The sequence below is a fragment of the Nematolebias whitei genome, chromosome 10 (genome assembly GCF_014905685.2).
Source record: "Nematolebias whitei isolate Nwh7 chromosome 10, NemWhi1, whole genome shotgun sequence".
NCBI lineage: Eukaryota > Metazoa > Chordata > Actinopteri > Cyprinodontiformes > Rivulidae > Nematolebias > Nematolebias whitei.
Window position 1 is genome coordinate 23,085,901 of NC_056507.1, and position 19,481 is coordinate 23,105,381.

General features: G+C 38.7%; 3 protein-coding genes across 3 annotated transcripts in view; 2 read left to right on the forward strand and 1 right to left on the reverse strand.

Moving 5' to 3' along the window:
* Positions 1-2,510: 2,510 nt before the first annotated feature.
* LOC119416030 (zona pellucida sperm-binding protein 1-like) lies at positions 2,511-5,418 on the reverse strand. Its single transcript, XM_037683198.1, has 8 exons — positions 4,290-5,418; positions 3,989-4,173; positions 3,815-3,912; positions 3,466-3,623; positions 3,183-3,375; positions 2,913-3,096; positions 2,747-2,822; positions 2,511-2,617 (listed from the first exon to the last, which is right to left on the reverse strand). The coding sequence occupies exons 1-8, from the start codon at positions 5,416-5,418 to the stop codon at positions 2,511-2,513; spliced, it is 2,130 nt and encodes a 709-aa protein (XP_037539126.1).
* Positions 5,419-9,429: 4,011 nt separating this feature from the next.
* LOC119416031 (zona pellucida sperm-binding protein 3-like) lies at positions 9,430-12,482 on the forward strand. The gene is made up of 8 exons (XM_037683199.1): positions 9,430-9,852; positions 9,968-10,086; positions 10,245-10,348; positions 11,335-11,512; positions 11,680-11,797; positions 11,883-11,965; positions 12,049-12,302; positions 12,421-12,482. The coding sequence occupies exons 1-8, from the start codon at positions 9,430-9,432 to the stop codon at positions 12,480-12,482; spliced, it is 1,341 nt and encodes a 446-aa protein (XP_037539127.1).
* Positions 12,483-18,717: 6,235 nt separating this feature from the next.
* mapk8ip2 (mitogen-activated protein kinase 8 interacting protein 2) overlaps positions 18,718-19,481 on the forward strand; it is a 32,077-nt gene continuing 31,313 nt past the window's right edge. Inside the window, exon 1 of the mRNA XM_037683478.1 lies at positions 18,718-19,183. Coding sequence (XP_037539406.1) covers positions 19,119-19,183 — 65 coding nt within the window. The 5' untranslated portion in view covers positions 18,718-19,118. The remainder of the gene's footprint in view (positions 19,184-19,481) is intronic.

A 19,481-nucleotide genomic window follows, 5' to 3' on the forward strand; every position in this document is an offset into this window, starting at 1 on the left:
CAATCACAATTCGAGTTCGATCTTTCCGATCATCTCATTGGTCGATGCGGTGTCAGTACGTAAACGTCAGATTTCTAAAGGTTTCTGGGAAGTGTAGTGTTTACTATATATTGAATTTTGAAAATAAAATAAACCCTCTTTGAAAGGGTTGATTTTTTTTGGTACACAATTACTTTTTTTTTACAGTAGTTATTCTTTCTAATTAGCATATTTTCAAGATCTCAGGAAACGTTTGTTCTTCTGTTTTAGATTTTGAAACTACAGTTATATTTTGAATTCAAGGATTCAAGGATTCCTTTATTTGTCATACACTCTAAATGTGGTGCATGTGTTGGGTCCCAGTTACATCCAACAAAAGTATTAAAATGTAAAAGAAAAACAGTAATAAGATCTAAGATATTAACTAAGAAAAATGTTAATTAAAAATACATTAAGCACTAATAGTACAAAAACAATAGGCTGAACAGCAGCACGAGCATGAGTCTGTGTGAGCAGATAAGTACGAATGAACACAGCAACATGAAATAAATCAGCAACAACATGATGTGATTTTTTTCCACAATGATTATTCTGGTTAGATAGTCTTACAGCCTCAGGGTAGAAGCTGTTCCTCAGTCTAGTGGTTCTACATTTAATGCTCCTTAACCTCCTTCCTGAACAGGGCAAAAAGTGTGTGTTCTGGGTAAATGAGGTCCTTCATGATGCAGGTGGCCCTCTTCCTGCATCTGGAGGTGTAGATGTCTGTGATGGTGGGGAGGCTGACTCCAACATCTTCTGTGCAGCCTTCACCACTCTCTGCAAAGCTTTTCTTTCTGCAGCTGTGCAGCCTCCATGCCACACGTTGATGCTGGAGCACAGGATGCTCTCCACTGTGCACCTGTAGAAGGAGGTGAGGACTGAGCTTCCCAGACCAGCTCGTCTCAGCAAAAACAAATTATTAGCTATCATTGATGGAACAATGAATTCTGAATTATATCAGAGAATTATAAAAGAAAATGTCAGGACATCTGTCCATGAACTGAATCTCAAGAGAGAAGGTGTCATGCAGCAAGACAACGACCCTAAACACACAAGTCGTTCTATCAAAGAATGGTTCAAGAAGAATAAAGTTCATGTTTTGGAATGGCCAAGTCAAAGTCCGGAACTTAATCCAATCCAAATGTTGTGGAAGGACCTGAATCGAGCAGTTAATGTGAGGAAACCACCAACATCCCAGAGTTGAAGCTGTTCTGTATGGAGGGAGGAAGGGGCTAAAATTCCTCCAAGCCAGTGTGCAGGACTGATCAACAGTTACTGGAAACATTTAGTTGCAGTTATTGCTGCACAGGGGATCACACCAGATACTGACAGCAAAGGTTCACATACTTTAGCCACTTTCAAGAATGTAATCCATCCATTATCTTTACCCGCTTATTCCATTTTGGGTCACGGGGGTCGCTGGTGCCCATGTCCAGCAATCACTGTACGAGGGGCGGGGTACACCCTGGACGGGTCGCAAGTCCATCACAGGGACACATAGAGACAAACAAGACAAACAACCGTTCACTCTCTCACTCACACCTAGGGACAATTTAGAGTTACCAATCAGCCTAACATGCATGTTTTTGGACTGTGGGAGGAAACCGGAGTACCCGGAGAAAACCCACGTATGCATGAAGAGAACATGCAAACTCCACCCAGAAAGGCCCCCGGACCGGGGTTTGAACCAAGGACCTGCTCGCTGAGAGGCAGCAGCTCTACCAGTTGCGCCACCGTGCTGCCTCAAGAATGTAATATTGGATCATTTTCCTCAATAAATAAATGACCAAGTGTAATATTTTTGTCTCATTTGTTTAACTGGGTTCTCTTTATCTACTTTTTGAATGTGTGTGAAAATCTGATGATGCTTTAGGTCACATTCATGCATAAATATATAAAAATATAAAGGCTTTACAAACCACACACACACACACACACCCAGGTTTGTTTTGCTATCTTTGTGGGGCCTTTGCATTGACTTCCATTCATTTTTCATTCATTTCTATAGCCTAACCATGACCTTTATCCATAACCTAACCATTACCAGTACATACCTAACCCTAAACCTAACACATCCTCAATTCACACCTTAGTCCTAAACCTAGCCCCTAACCCACCAACGGGACTTCTTCTTATGGGGCCCGGGCTTTGGGCCCCATAAGGAGAAGTTGGTCCCCACAATGTAGTATAAGTTGGAAAAATGGGCCTCACAAAGTAGCATAAACAAGGACACACACACACACACACACACACACATTTATCATAAGAAAGATTGTTCACTCATTAAAATAAATAAAAAAGTGCTTTTAACTGAAAAGCCCAACCTTAAGTGTTTTTTAATAACAAAAATATAATTTAATGCAGAAATATGTGATTTTATTGAAAGTACATAAACACGATCAGACCACACATAATAATTCAGCCAAAGAAGGATTTATTTGAAACTCAGTTGATTTTAGATACACATCAGGAACTTTGATGATTAGAATGGTCTAACGGACGATGCTAGAACTGGGTTGAGTGATGATAAGTTCCTTACTGCTGATCAAAGTGGACTCTTCTCTGAAGAGTTTCTTGGTAGAACCAGAAATCTCTCTCTCTGCACAAAGAACACGACAAGAGTAAGTCACGATGAGATAAATAGTTACAACCACACTGCTTAAACATCTATTCAAGTGAATAAATGCTCAGATAGTCACTATACTGATGCAACAAAAAAACTACTTACTTTTCCTGAAGCACTTTGGTTCACAGTTATCTGAAGCAGAAGGCTGGCATACAGAAGTATCGCAGTGTATATACACCTGATTTAGAAAATAACATATTTGCAGATGTGTTAACAAGGTGTGTTGAGCAGAATATATCAAACAATGCACTTCAAAACCAATTCATACTTGTTCTGTGAGAGGAATAAATGATTGATCTGAAGGAGCCGTCTTGGTGACATCAGCTGCATTCCCGCTAACAAAAGTGAACATCTTGAAAACAAATCTCCTGTAGTGGGTTGGGTATGTGACTCCAGATGAAGAATCCACAGGGATGAGTTTTGTTAGATAGTGATCGTCACGGTAGGGGCATCTGCACAAGAAAAGAGTTCATTAGGGTAAAAACTACATTATAAATGTGACATAAAAGTCTTCATGTCTACCAAAACTAGCTCTTACCCATTAATCAACAAATCCCACTGTGGGAGATTGCTTGGGTTGGGGCTGGTATTTGCCCAGCATCTTCCAAGAGTCAGGACAATGTTGGGATCAGTCCTCTCCAGAATGTGGACCTCAACATACACTGGGTCCCTGAGAACCTTTGTAACAGGGTAGTCAGTATCAGCATAATAGGAGGTGTAGGCCACTTGTTCTGTAAGAAACAAAAAAGTGTGGTTGGTGATACAGACACAGGCAAACATACAAAAAAACCATCTGTACAGACCATGTCTTTTACACTTACCTTCGACACAACCCTTGGTAGCACAAACTCCATTGCCAATCCTGAGTTCAACACGCAGAGGTCCAGGAGCTGCAACTCCTGGTGGTGGAGGAACCACACCAACCTCGATGACCAAAGCCTCAACAGCAGTAGCAGTGTATTTACACTGGAGATGCAGCCTAAGACAAGAAATAAGATAGATGATTTGAAACGGTCTTGAGTGCAGCTAACTGAACTTATTGGCTAACACTTGCAGTTAGTATTTTTTTGCTAAACCGAATAATCTTGTGTCTTCAAGAGATTGTCAACATGCTGTTACAGGTTCAGCTTGTGTAGTAAGCAATAATTTTTTGGACATTAAAACACATACTCAAAGTGACTGTCCCTGGTGATGGATCCATAAGGCCCAACTGCCACTTCGTATGAAGAAATCATACTGTTCTCATAACTTATAAACCCAGGCTCCTCCTACAAGATAAACGAAACATTTAATTCTGGCAAATTGAATACAAATCAAATTAAAGAGACACAATTCCCCCATTACCGTCATGACAGTGCCACAGTCAGTCACAGGGAACTGGTAGATGGCAAAAGCTGATGTAGTACCAACAGGACTGCAATGTGGACCACTTCCAAGTAAACTAATTGACTCTAAGTCAATGTAGGGTAGGGTGGCATCTCTGGCCACAACTAAAATGATTTGGGCATCCTTGGTGCACTGAAGAGTTACTGGAACAAACAAAGTAGAAAACAAGGTGCAAACTCAATACATTTTCATTTGTGAGTCTTTGAGCAAAACATTTTTCAAGATCTGGAAAATGTGAAAGAAAAATGGAAGCTTTTACCAAATTTTCCGTAATAGCACATGTGTCCATCAAAGCAGCAGTTTATGGCTTGACAATCTGTGGCAGTGATACTGGAAGCGCCACATTGTATTTTGTAGTTCTCTGGTACTTCACAAGTTTGAAATGAACTTGGAGGGAGCTGGGGATAATGAACATTTGGAGGATACTGAGGTGGAGTAGCTGGAGGATATGAAGGCTTCTGAGGATACTGGGGGAGCTCAGGTGGAGGAGGCAAAGGATATGAAGGCGTATGAGGATACTGAGGTGGAGGGGGCTGAGGAGGATACGAAGGCTTCTGAGGAGTTTGAGGAGGATTCTGGGGGGTCTGAGGATATGAAGGCTTCTGAGGATACTGAGGTGGATTCTGGGGGGTCTGAGGATATGAAGGCTTCTGAGGATACTGAGGAGGATTCTCAGGGTGCTGGGGATACGAAGGCTTCTGAGGATACTGAGGAGGATTCTGGGGGGGCTGAGGAGGATACGAAGGCTTCTGAGGATACTGAGGAGGATTCTGGGGGGGCTGAGGATACGAAGGCTTCTGAGGATACTGAGGAGGATTCTGTGGGGGCTGAGGATACGAAGGCTTCTGAGGATACTGAGGTGGATTCTGGGGGGGCTGAGGATATGAAGGCTTCTGAGGGTACTGAGGAGGATTCTGGGGGGGCTGAGGATACGAAGGCTTCTGAGGATACTGAGGTGGATTCTGGGGGGGCTGAGGATATGAAGGCTTTTGAGGAGCTTGAGGATACTGGGGGGGCTGAGCAGGTTGAGGATACAGGGGGGGCTGAGCAGGGGGCTGAGCAGGGGGCTGAGCAGGTTGTGGATACTGGGGGGGCAGAGCAGGGGGCTGAGCAGGGGGCTGAGCAGGTTGAGGATACTGAGGGGGCTGAGCAGGGGGCTGAGCAGGGGGCTGAGCAGGTTGAGGATACTGGGGGGGCTGAGCAGGGGGCTGAGCAGGGGGCTGAGCAGGTTGAGGATACGGGGGGGGCTGAGCAGGGGGCTGAGCAGGAGGATATTGGGGTGGCAGAGGATACGATGGCTTCTGAGGATATGAAGGTTTGCTCAACTGAGCAACAGCCAGGTTGCTGTGAAGAGCAACTGCCAAGAGACAACAATAAATCAGCTTCATTGTTGGGCCTCACAGCATAGAGTGATTTACAAAAAAAAAAAAACCACTAGATGCTGTGAAAGCTGTGGTGGAAATGGTCTGACTTTTATAAGGCGTAAGTCATGCTGACTTGTTGTCTCTCATCTGATTTGTTGCTCACAGCTGCCAATGAGAAGGCAGAATGGGGTGAAGAGATAAGCTGCACTGTCAAAAATATGAGCACTGAACAGAATACAGTGTCACATATATATACATTTTATTATAGGAATATAATTGTTATCACAATAAACATGCAAACATATAACAATATTCATAAACACTTCTTTTTAAAACCTTTACAATTGCATGAACTCTTTAATACGATTCTCAGTGAATCAGCTTATTCTTGTTTGAACAGAAAAAAAAATCTTCACAAGGTCTTTATGACCTAAACTAAGCACTCACGGTCAAACAGTAAATAAATAATTCTTATCTTTCATTTTGAAATAGATGTTTGGCAGATCATTTACATGTATTTAACAAGCCCTTTCAATATGCCTCAGTTTTGCTCAGTCTGCACATTCATGGCCAAAATAAGTTTTTAAATTACCTCAAATATTGTTTAGTTTTTATAACTAATATTACATTTAGGTCAATGCATCACCATTATTTTGTTTTTTTCATAGAACACCCCCCCCCCCCCCCACCCCCACCCACACACACACTCCACCACCACGTTGTCGTTTTACTAACAATCTAAGTGTGATTTGATGTAAATACAAATTAAAGACAAAAAGCTTGTTCTTCATCCATTATTTTCTGCTACACAAAGAAACTTGATTTTGTAAAATAATTCATTCATGCATAGTTGTTCCCTTATGATACAAATAAATACCTACTGTATGTTAAGTATCTAAATTAAATAAAAAATGGAAATAAAACATAGTGCTCAAAAGAAAGAGCAATTATCTGCCAATCAGAATTAGCAAATCCATTTTGGCTTCTCTCACCACATGCAGAATATCCTCGAGCAAGACACTAAGGTTGCCTCTAATCTGTATACTACTACTACTAACAACAACAACAACAACAACAACAACAACAACAACAACAACAACAACAACAACAACAACAACAATAATAATAATAATAATAATAATAATAATAATGGGGCAGCACGGTGGCACAACTGGTAGAGCTGCTGCCTCTCAGCGAGCAGGTCCTTGGTTCAAACCCCGGTCCAGGGGCCTTTCTGGGTGGAGTTTGCATGTTCTCTCCGTGCATGCGTGGATTGGGTGGGGGGGCAATTTGGGCATGAGGTGTGCTGCTCAGAGACACCACGAGTTGTGCAGTGACCGGTGATCGAGCCTGGGACTTTCGGGTCCCGAGCCGGCTGCCCTGCCTCTACACCATCTCGGGCTCCGTTATTTGTGAAGACAGACAACAACAAAAAACACGTTAATGAGAACAACATAAATACCAGGATGGTGAGTACAAAGAGTAAAGACAACAGCAGAGTGAGGAAACATTGTCAGTTTGTCCTCCAGCAGTCATACCTTTAGCAACATGTATGTATGTATGTATGTTTTATTCATCCATTTCATTTCATCCAAACAACAAATATAATACAATTTAAAGAAAAGAAAAAAGATATACAATCACCGAAATAAAATGAAAGGCAGCAGAAGAAGAATGAATTCTTATAATATCTGCCCCTTGTCCCCAAAATATATTCCAAACAAAATTACTATACAAAAGCAAGATGAATTTATAAAAAAAATAAAAAAGTAAAAAATAATAAAAAAAAACTTAGTTAAAATATAAGATCAACTGTAAACAATTTTTATGAACTCACATTATACTTAATATTTTTTTTAAAAACAAATTTTTATCATCCTCTTGAATATGTACATAGTTTTGGCATTTTTAATATCAACCTCCAGATCATTCCACAATCTAATACCCTGAGATATAGTGGATCGCATCTTCAGACTGGTGCGACACCACGGCTTCACAAACATCTCCATCCCCTTAAGATAATAATTACTTTCTCTTTTAACAAATTTCCCTTGAATGTTAGTAGGTAGTATGTTTTTGTTGGCTCCATACATAAACAGTAAGATATTGTAATCAACCAAGTCATAAAATTTTAATATCTTTAGCTGATGAAACAATATATTTGACGGATGGTTATAATCTTTTCTGGTAATAATTCTTATGGCTCTTTTCTGTAAAATAAAAATTGGACATAACTAACTAAGGAATAGCTCAGGAAACCCAAGCTGAACCCAAATATAGGATTGACCAAAAAGGCAAGTCTTAAAAAGTAGACAAAGTTTCACATATAAAACTGGAATTTAGTTCCACAAAGAGAGGAGACTGATAACCGAAAGCTCTGTCTCCCATTCTACTTTTAGAAACTCTAGGAACCACAAGTAAACCTGAAGTCCTGTTTGGAGAATATGGAATAATAAGATCTTTAATATAAAATATGGAGTTTGGTAGAAGCTAAAACATGGGAAATAGCATCTCTCTTTGTAACTCTCATTTGAACTCTAGCAGCAGCATTTTGGATCAACTGAAGACTTTCTAAAGAGTTTTTGGACAGTCAGATGATAAAGAATTACGATAGAAGTGACAAATGCATGGGCCAGTTTTTCTGCATAACTTTGTGACAAGATGTTTCCAGTTGTAGTGATATTGTGCAGGTGGAGGAAACAATCAAAAATAACAGAGTTTATTTTTACATTAGAACTGATGCCAAATTAATGTCATCCAGAGGAAGTAAAAGTGTGCAAAGTTTGTTTTTAAGACACTCAAGGTCCAAAAAGCACATCCACTAAAAGAATTAAAATTTTACAACTGTTGCAAAGTATGTCTCAAAGTCAGCCAACCTAATCACAGGCACGTGTTCCTTCTTTTTTATTTTGTAAATCATTTTTCTTATGTTTTTATAATTTAAAGCTAAGCTACTTCTGTAATGTCAGGATAAGTGGATTTGTTCATAAAGTTTGCCCTGATATATTTGCAAAACAGATGCCTCAACCTGTTCCCTCCAAGGTGAAACAAAGAGGGAGATATAATATGCCACACTATATGTAATGAATATTGTTTAAAAACACACTCTATGATGCATAAATGCAAATATGCCTGTGTACAACCTGTACTAAAGCATTTAATTTAGATTTTAAGGAAAAAGAAAAGGCAACATGTGAACCACAGCTCATTTAAACATTTAAGGTACCAAATGCTGGTTTAGCTCTGAATGGTTATCTGTATACTGAACATATTTTTTATGTATGTTTGTAATAATCTGAAAAAAAAATCAGTCAGGGGACAGAACTGAAAATAGTTTTGTGAAAAGCACAAAAAGAAACAAGGCATTATTTAATCAATTGTACTAGTTGAAATACTGCTAGGGTTTCTCCTTCTACCAGAATGAACCAGCATTTAAAACCAGTAAAATATACATTTTAATAAGCACTAAATGGAATCTAGGCTTTTTATGTTTAACTGTTTTCTGCTCTTAGGACCATCATGTGTTCAGGTACTCTGGGTTACTTTAACTCAGCACATGTGAAAAGGACACTTTTCATGCTTGTTATTAGTCGGGACCATATTGATTCAACCTCACAGAATTTACTTTGGCAGCATCTATTTCTTTCTGGGGCAGGAAAACCTAACCCAGGGTCAGCGTAACTTTTTGTGACCTACAGTGTTTTCAGATTAATCTGCCAACTATTAGTACATTTTCATGATCAGTTTGGATAAAATGTGCTGGAAGAAAGCACCCTTGAAGTAAATGTGTTTAATTTAGTGTCAAAGATGTTCATAATTCAGTTTAATGGGTTGTTGTGTTTATTTGAGAACTGTAATTATTTAATTGACTGAAGTTTTGCCTCATTGGTCATGATGTCGGTGAATGGTCAGTTTAAGGGGTGGGATTGTAACATGAGTAAACAAGTCCAATGTATTATAAAAGCAGGTGCACACTTCCCCATTTCCTACAGCACCCAGTGAACTTTTCAGATCACTCGTGGTTGTGAAGCCATAATGATGAAGTTGGCTGCTGTTTGCATTGTGGTGCTGGCCTTGATTGGCAGCTTATGTGATGCCCAGACCTATCCTTCAAAATACCCTCCAGTCCCTTCATACCCTCAAAAGCCTCAAGAGCCCGAACAGCAAAAGCAAGTATTTGAACCACCACTCACCTGGAAATATCCTGAAGCGCCCCAGCCTGAAGTCAAGCCCACTGTGCCATTCGAACAGAGATACCCTGTTGCTGCTGCAACTGTTGCTGTTCAGTGTCAAGAGAGTTATGCTCACGTGGAAGTCAAGAAGGACATGTTCGGCACTGGCCAGATCATCAGTCCAGCTGACCTCACCCTAGGTGACTGTGCCCCCGTATCCGAGGATACCACTGCTCAAGTGTTGATTTATCAAGCTGCATTGCAAGACTGTGGGAGTGTGTTGTCGGTAAGAACAAAGTAAAACACCACTGAGTGGAAAAAAAGAAGCATTATAAGAAATAACACACAAGCCTTGGAATATGTGCTCATGTATGAACTGCAACGTTTTCATTTATGTCTAGATGACAGATGACTCTCTCGTCTACACCTATACTTTGAACTACAACCCAAAACCGATGGGGAGTGCTCCTGTTGTGAGGACCAGCCAAGCTGCAGTAATTGTGGAGTGCCACTACCCAAGGTGTGTAAAGAAACACAGTTACAGCATGATGGAACCAGCAGCTTTAGGCTTAAGTACACCAAATATTTATATGTTAAATTTGTTTTCTGATAAAATGTACATTGTTCAAAGAAGTGTCTGGATTCTTTATCCTAATGGAAACATGTTCTTTTGCTTAGAAACCAGAATGTGAGCAGTCTTGGCATTATTCCCCACTGGGTGCCATTCTCTCAAGTGAAGATGGCCGAGGAGTTCTTGTACTTCACTCTGACACTTATGACTGGTGAGAACAAATTGACTAATTAAACATTTAGATTTTGTTTTGTACAGCTCTAATACAAATCAAAACTACTGACATTATTGGGGGGAACTCATAAAGTGTAGAAATTTCTGGAATGGCACAGCATCAATTCATTCAACCTTTATTTATACAGACTAGCCTCATTGAGCCACGGGGACTCATTTACAATAGGGACCGGTAATTATAATGATAATATATTATTAATATTAATTATTAATATATAATAATAACAATAATAACTATAATGTAATATTAATGATAGCTTGTTGCAGTTTTTAACATCTGTTGAGATGAGCAACCCAAATACAATCAAGCAGGAGGCAGGTCCAGGACCTCAGGAAAACACTTTAGTAACTACACTAAGGCAGGAAACCAGCAACAAACAAAAAAAATCAGGGAGGAACATGGAGGTAAACGGATGATCTGACATAGAACTGAAGAAAACTGTGGATGTTCTGGGTTGACAACATATGTGCTGATTACTAATGCTTTCCAGGTGGTGTGAGAGAAACTGGAAACAATGGACTTCTATTGGTATGATCATAAAAATCATAACAGAAGTCAACTGAACAGTCCAAACTGCCAAAACTCTTATAAAATCCCAAACATCAACACAAAACTAAAGACAAAGACCCATAGCAGGACATTAGTTGTAATATTTGTCTATTTCATCCACCAAGGATATAAACATGTTAATTTGGTAGCTTCCTCTGTGTCTTCAGCACACAGCTGTTGACAGGGTGCAGACACAGCACCATGCTGTGTTTACCATGATCTCTGGAGATAATACCAGTGCCTCTCCATCTGCAAAACTTCAGGTTTTTCATCAATTTGTAAAGTTTTTGGTTTCACTTTTTTTTCCCCCTCTCAAAAATTTAAAATAAAACAAAAATAATTGTGCTTTACGTACTGGTTAAATTGGGTTCCGTTCATGTTACTTAATTAAGATGTTGCGTTTCATCGTGCAGATGACTGGCTGTACGAGAGACCAAGTCACCAGTACTTCCTTGGAGACCTGATACGCATAGAGGCTACCGTCAAGCAGTACTTCCACATACCCCTGCGTGTTTACATAGACAGATGTATAGCTTCTATTACAACTGACGTAACCTCCACCCCCAACTACGCCTTCATCGACAACCACGGGTAAAGTTGGCAATCAAGTTCACAGAAAAGTGTTGGTGCTTTTTTTTTTTTTTTTAAACTTCTTTCTTTCTTTCTTTTTTCACTTTTATTTTATTTTATTTTTTGCAAAAAATGAAAATGTGTATGACCAGCCCATAACTCGTTTGGTTTATCTTATCTGCGTGAAGGTGTTTGGTTGATGCCAGAATCACAGGCTCCCAGTCAAAGTACATGGCTCGCACTGCAGAGAACGTGCTTCAGTTCCAGCTGGAGGCCTTCAGGTTCCAGGGTGCTACTAGTGGCGTGGTAAGCATCATCAAAACAATCCCAACTTTAACCACGTTGTCCGTCTTTGATAATGACAATAACCCAACCCCTATGGTTTAAACAGATTTACATTACCTGCTACTTACTAGCCACATCTACATCTCAGGCCATTGATGATGACCACAGAGCTTGTTCTTATACTAGCGGGTGAGATTATGTGTTTATTTGTACGCAAACAGTAACGATTACAGAGCTGGAAAACTATTTACATCTATCATTTCCATTTGTAGATGGAGAGAGGTCAGTGGAGCTGATGCAGCTTGCGCCTCTTGTGAGTCTAGCAATTTTGTGGTTTATACCATCCCACCAGTTGCAGCTGGTACCTCAACTGTCGTTGGTCCAGGAGCAACAACTTTACCAGCTCCTGCACCAGCTCCTGCACCAGCTCCTGCACCAGCTCCTGCAGCTCCTGGGAAACCAGCATACCCTCTTTATCCTTCTTATCCTAACACAAGGAAAATTCGTCATGCGTACCAACCTGAATGTATGTCCCATAAAAGTATTTTTTTCTTCATGATATATTTTATAGTCAAAGAATTGCAACATATGTGTACTATTTACAACACCCCGCTTTACAGCCTGCTGTCCTTTTCTTTCCTCAGTTCCAGAATGGGAAGGTCAAGTCATTCTGGGTCCCATTCCCATTGGGGAGAAGAAGCACTAAAGGACGATGGTTTAACATAATATTCTGCTATTACCATGATCATCAAAATAAATCATATCATTGGTTCATATCTGTGTGTATGTCATGCCCTATCCTCTTATTTGTTCTTCTAAGTATGAAGTAAAAAGTTGATCAAAGTCCAAAATCTCACAAACCCAATGAAGCTGGGAAAGCCAGAGAGCTCTTTTAGAGCAAAGAGGGACTCAGTTTGTATAAACATGCAGAACTCATCTGTCCAGATAAAATACTGTAACTGTTTCCATTTCAAAGAAATAAAGTCCAGTTGATTAAAAAGCATAGTGTCTTTCAGTGCAAGTGCCTTTTTACGATTCCTTCTACAGTTCTACACTCAAATTATTGTTAATGAAAAAAGGGATGTAAAGTGCAGACATATTTACTGCTAGAAATATGATGAATAGACACCACATCAAATTCACGTTTAAAAAACAATGAAGTTCTAAAAAAATAATTAGAATCTCTTAAGGCGTAATTTGGTATATTTATGGATTAACTCAGTCAATTGTACTATAGAGGCAGTCCGGATCAAAAAATGAAGGCAATTTACCGTGGTGCTTGACAGTTTGTGGAACATTTATATTTTTTATATTTCTGCATGAATATGACCTAAAACATCATCAGATTTTCACACAAGTCCTAAAAGTAGATAAAGAGAACCCATTTAAACAAATGAGACAAAAATATTTTACTTGGACATTATTTTTGTGTGGAAAATGATCCAATATTAAATATTTGTTAGTGGTAAATGTATGTGAACCTCTAGGATTAGCTGTTAATTTGAAGGTGAAATTAGAGTCAGGTGTTTTCTTGTTTTTAGTATTTCACCCTGTTTTATGGCACCCTGATTTATTGTTTTACACACTACTCTTATTTTAACTCCATTTTTACTGTAGTTTATTGTTGCCATACTGTTATTGTTGTCTGTACTTTATATGTTCTGTCTGCAACAGGTCTCTCTTGTAAATGAGTCCATGTGGCTCAGTGAGGCTTGCCTGTATAAATAAAGGTTGAATGAAAAAAGTTTTCAATCAATGCGATGATGATCAGGTGTGAGTGGGCACCCTGTTTGATTTAAAGAACAGGGATCTATAAAAACATCTCTAAAGCGTTTGGACTCCACCAATCCACAGTCACACAGATTGTGTACAAATGGAGGAAATTTAAGTCCATTGTTACCCTCCCCAGAGTGGTGGACCAACAAAGATCACTCAAGGCGTGGAACAGTCGGCGAGGTCACAAAGGAGCCCAGGGTAACTTCTAAGCAGCTGAAGGTCTCTCACATTAATGTTAATGTTCATGAGTCCACCATCACTGAGCAACAATGGTGTGCATGGCGGGGTTGAAGGAGAAAGACACTGCTCTCCAAAAAGAACATGGCTGCTCGTCTGCAGTTTGCTAAAGATCACGTGGACAAACCAGAAGACTGTTGACGAATGTTTTGTGGACGGATGAGACAAAAATAGAGATACTGACCTTTGCTTTCAGCCAGATACTGAAAAAAATGTTCACAAACTTTTGCCACTCAGAAATATGTACAGTAATATTGGATCAGTTTCCTTAATAAATAAATTACCAAGTATGATTTTTTTTTGTCTCATCTGTTTAACTTGGTTCTTTTTATCTACTTTTAGGACTTTTGTGAAACTTTTATGATGTTTTAGGTCATATTTATGCAGAAATATAGAAAATTATAAAGGGTTCACAAACGTTCAAGTGCAACTATATGCATATATATATATATATATATATATATATATATATATATATATATATAAAAAAGAGATTTAAGTTTTGTTCATTCATTCAACCTTTATTTATACAGGTTAATCCCAGTAAGTCTTGGGGACTCATTTACAAGAGAGACCTGATTTTAACAGAGAATGACAACAACGACAACCATAAAGGATGCGTACAAATTGAGGAAAAAAAATAAAAAAATAAAAAAAAAAAATATATATATATATATATATATATATATATTATAACAAGTGAAAATAAAATGGTATTTAAAATAAAATGTAACCAAAGTAACAGCTAGGTTGTAAAGCAGTGTAGAAAACTAAAAACAGGAACATGTCTGCATTGGGGCAGCACGGTGGTGCAACTGGTAGAGCTGCTGCCTCTCAGTGAGCAGGTCCCTGGTTCAAACCCCGGTCCAGGGGCCTTTCTGTGTGGAGTTTGCATGTTTTCTCCGTGCATGCGTGGGTTTTCTCCAGTTTCCTCCCACAGATCAAAAACATGCATGTTAGGCTGATTGGTAACTCTAAATTGTCCCTAGGTGTGAGCGAGAGAGTGAATGGTTGTTTGTCTCATTTGTCTCTATGTGGCCAAGTGATGAACTGGAGACCTGTCCACGGTGTACCCCGCCCCTCGCACAGTGATTGCTGGACATGGACACCGGCGACCCCCGTGACCCAAAATGGAATAAGCGGGTAAAGATAATGGATGGATGGATGGATGTCTGCGTTGGTTTTTCCCATGAACTTAACATATGTTTGAAGCCAAGGTCAAGAGCTTCAGATCTTTTTGCAAGATATTCCAGGAAACAGGAGCGGAGTAGGAGAAGGCCTTTTTGCCAAGTTCAGTTCTCACCCAGGGAACAGTTTAGTTTAGTTTAAGCATTAATAAACAATCAAGAAAAATGTTAAATGAACATAATGAAAAAAAAAATGAGGAAAATGCTAAATTCACAAGACAAAATTATAAATAGAAATGATGCCCTGTATACAGCTAAAACCTACATTTTAAATATTAAAAATGTATAAAATTAAAAACTACAACATTGAAACTTTATCTCAAAATTAATAAATCAAAAAGAAAGAAAGAAAGAAACCAAGCAAGCAACAAACAAACAAACAAACAAATAAACCAACGCTAACTTAAAAAAAAACTTTTGATTGAAAAATTGAACATACAGAACAAAGGAACACAAGCACAAAATAACAAATGACAATCTCAAATTACAGTGATACATATAAACATGTAAAATATCTTATGTCGTACCTCCCAAGGTCAACACATGCTTAAACAAATTAATATATTAACCATCATAAATTAACATTTATGTAATATTATTGTCAGATAATTAGCAAATATGATCCAAGTAAAATAAAAAAACCACATAACTATTTATCTAACATTCTACATAATTACTAAAATAATTTGTCAGAGGGTTATATTATCTGAGTGAGGTGATCAGAGCTTTTTTGCTTGTGGTTTTTTAGCACGGTCTAATGAAAGTTTTAACATCTGGAGTTCTTGTATGAAAACAGACCATAACCTTGGACTTGCCATATCTGCATTTATGTATATAGAATTTTAAGATTACGATAATGTTATTAACAAAGTATTCTTTTTTTTTTTCAGATACATATCATATAAGACATTCTGAGGGGAGAAGGAGTCTATAGATTTTATGGTCAGAAGATCATGAAGGGATTTCCATAACGTGTTCACAGAATGACAGAAATAAAACAGATGTTCTGTTGTTTCAGGTTCATTACATATAGAACAGTTATCACATTCAACTTTAAATCTATTTCTGATAAACTCGTCTGAAGGATAAATATTATTTAGAGTTTTAAAATGGAATTCTTTAGGTGGAAGAGGGAAACCCAGATATTTTGTCATTATTTTTATTCATTCCTTCTTATCGTAGAAATTGTAAAACTTCCTTCTTACCAGACCAGTATGTATTGTTTTTATTAAATGTTGTCTTAATTTTTTTTTTTACATTTTTTGTGTATTAAATTAAGTCCATTGAGATTGATGCTCGGTAAATGTTGGTTTAGTTTCATAATTCTTCTTTATTAACTGAACAAATGCAATTTTTTTTTTTTTATTACTTTGTCATATTCTTTAAACCAACACTAACTAACTTATCGAAATAATTTACTTTTGCCAGGTAGCTTTCCTCAATGATTGGGTATTTACTGCCCCCGTGTGGTTTAACTGGTTTACTGCAGCTCAGGAAGTTTTCGCAACAAAAGCTGTGAGCAGCTCAAACTTTGTTGTCTGACTTCAAATCAGTGAATTTTACAGATAAATGTTTCTGTAACTTGAACCTCTGACCATTTTCAATCCATGTTGACAAAACTGGCTAATGTTTTATCTGAATTTCAAGAAGTTTTCTGATAAAATGTTCAAGTCAAGGGTAATAACCTAAGAGAACGTATTTGTTTGTAAAACTTCCATGTTAAGATCTAGCTCCAAGACTTTGGACAAACTTTTTAGTTTATTGTGATTTTAACCATAATTTGCTACTTTAAAAGGTGCAAATAAACAGGATGAGTTAAAAAAGCAAAGCAAAACAAACAAACAAAAAAACAAGGAGTATGTAATCTGATTTATTTTCTTTTGTTTTTGACAAATGGATCATGGCACTTACAGTATGTATGTTATTCTTTAGTATGTTGTTTACTGTGTTGCACTGAAAATAAGATCCATTTATAATTAGATTATATATTTAGATATCACTTGCCTTTTTAGGTTTTTTTTTTTTTGTGGGTCTTGGTTGATTTCTTGTCTTCCTATATCCCCGTTGACCCTATTTTAGATAACCTGTTTTTAAAAGTAGAGATCTTCTTTAGCATTTCCACCTTAAAGATGTGACAACAACAACAAATAAACAAACATTAAAAATGGTTTTGGTATTTTTGCTGTAGACAGGACAGAGTAAGAGTTCAAGAAACAATGACATATCTGTCTGTTTCACAAACTCCTAATGGATTTTAGGTTCAAGTTCAATCTGGTTTATTGTCGCAGCAGCCCGAACATGAGTCTTTGGTGAGCAGATGGGCATGAATGAACACAGCAGCATGAGATCAGCAGTGTGAGATCAGCAGCACGTGTAAGTCATAATAATCAGCAGCACAGATACAATTTTCAGGTTAAAACCAAAACAACGATAAAGCCATTTTACTGGCTCATTACCTCATGTCTTGTTTATCTTCTCATCATTCAAAAACATGTGTTGGCCTACAGGCCCAGACCTCCATTGCAAAAGACATCTAATGTCAATGGGATTTGCCTAGTTAAATAAAGATTAATAAAAATAAAAAAAATAGTTTCCTTGTGTTAAAATTTCAAAAAGACAGAGAGGAAGTTGTAAATTATATTATTGGAAAAAAAAAAGAAGAAAACAATGTAAAATCTAAAGCTGAGCAATATCTTCTGTTTAGATAGTTGATCTGTGTTGCCACCTAGTGGTTGAAAAGGGGTATTTCAGCATTTTATTTTTCAACAAAGACTGTAAACAAAGACATTTTCTTTTACTATCTGGAGTATTTTAGTGTATACAGAGCCTACACCACCTTCTCTAGTGTTGAATGATCACCTGCCATCAAAAGGCAGATTAAAATAGTAGCTAAAAGGTAAATTAGCAAACTGTCAAAATTGAGCAAAACAATAGGTAAAAGCCTAAATGTGGCAAAAAAGTTGCCAAATACTATTTGCTAACAACATCTAAATTGTAGCTAAAACCTATAGCAAAACAGTAGCTAAAAGCTAGCAAAATTGCATTGAAATGAGCAAAACTGTAGCTAAAAGGAATAAAGTCTCAAAACATTAATATCCAAATGTAGAAAAGCTGTAGCTATGCTTAATTAGCACATTAGTGGCCAAGCCACCAAATTAGCAAAAGTTTAGCTAAAAGCTAAATATAGTAAGACAGAAGGTATGAGATCTCATTGTATTCCAATGGGGAAAACTTTAATAAATCATCTTTCTTCAGCTGTTCCCTCCTAAGGGGTCTCCACATGAGCCATCTTCCTCCATCTCACTATCCTCTGCATCCTCATGCATTTTGGGACCTGTACAAAATTTTGTTCCACCTTCCACATGCGATGCAAATGACAATAAAGAACCTTGACCTTAACCTCGATCCTCTGTCCTCCAGCTATCTCCATGTCCTCTCTGCATCCATATTGTCCCTTCTCTGGACATGTCCAAACAGTCTGGCCTCTCTTATCTCCCAGTTGTTCAACCTGTGCTGTGCTTCAGACGATCTTGTTAATTAATTCAAAAAGTATAACAGTAACATTTACTAAAAGTCATAGCACCCTGCTGTCGAGCCAGTCATTTTGATATAATATATTTATTTATGTTTTTAAATAGCACACAGTTAGACTTTTTCCATAAGTACATTTATATGCTTGCATGTGAAACTTGTCTGTTTGTCTCTTCGTGCATGAGGACCGCCTGCTCACGCAGCATCATCAGCACTGACGTCTCTCCTCCTCCTCCTCCTCCTCCTGTCTCCGCACTGCTGGCCAGCTGCTGCTGCTGCTGCTGGGTACCACAGGCAGCATCATCGGCAGCAGACATTGACCAAAATAACACCCCGGGGGAAAGTGTGGACGCATCCGTCGCGGGGGATTTTCGCAGTTTGTTCCCGGCTCTGCGGATGGGTTCCCTGCAGATCTGATGGTGCTGAGCAGACTCGTCTGAAGGCTTCCGGCCAGGCGGACATTCGCGAGGCCGCAGAGAGAAAGAGAGAGAGAGAGAGAGCGAGAGAGAGTGAGACGCACCACCGAGCGTCCAGGACTGCGTCCGTCCTCCGTCCGTTCATGGACTGCGCTCTGTGATCTTTCTGTCTCTCTGAGTGCTTTATAGTAGAAGATGGCGGACAGGGCTGAGATGTTCTCTCTATCCACCTTCCATTCCCTCTCCCCGCCTGGCTGCAGGTAAGGATGCATGGAGAGTGGCGGGGAGGTGGATGATGGCGGAGGATGCGCACTGCTGAGGAGAGGGAGGGAAGGGAAGAACATGAAGCAAAGGCGCGACAGACAGCATCGCTCATAGATTTGTATAAATGGCTGCAATAAAAAACACTTCATCCTCAGCCCTGCAGGCTGAATGTGAATAATCCACCGTGAGGCCTGCTGGTGCCGCTGCGCGCGCGCCTCCAGGCTGGGATGCAGCTTTTTAACGGCGCTGCTGTGATGACACGATGGCGACCGTCTGTTTTATTAATATTTTCTG

Coding starts and splice junctions, on each gene's coding strand:
- LOC119416030 (XM_037683198.1), bottom strand. CDS start 5,418: ATGAAGCTGATTTATTGTTGTCTCTTGGCAGTTGCTCTTCACAGCAAC. Junction 3,913..3,988: donor ACTGTGGCACTGTCATGACG/GTAATGGGGGAA, acceptor TTTATCTTGTAG/GAGGAGCCTGGGTTTATAAG. Junction 3,097..3,182: donor TGGGATTTGTTGATTAATGG/GTAAGAGCTAGT, acceptor TTTCTTGTGCAG/ATGCCCCTACCGTGACGATC.
- LOC119416031 (XM_037683199.1), top strand. CDS start 9,430: ATGATGAAGTTGGCTGCTGTTTGCATTGTGGTGCTGGCCTTGATTGGC. Junction 10,087..10,244: donor GTGGAGTGCCACTACCCAAG/GTGTGTAAAGAA, acceptor TCTTTTGCTTAG/AAACCAGAATGTGAGCAGTC. Junction 12,303..12,420: donor TCATGCGTACCAACCTGAAT/GTATGTCCCATA, acceptor TTCTTTCCTCAG/TTCCAGAATGGGAAGGTCAA.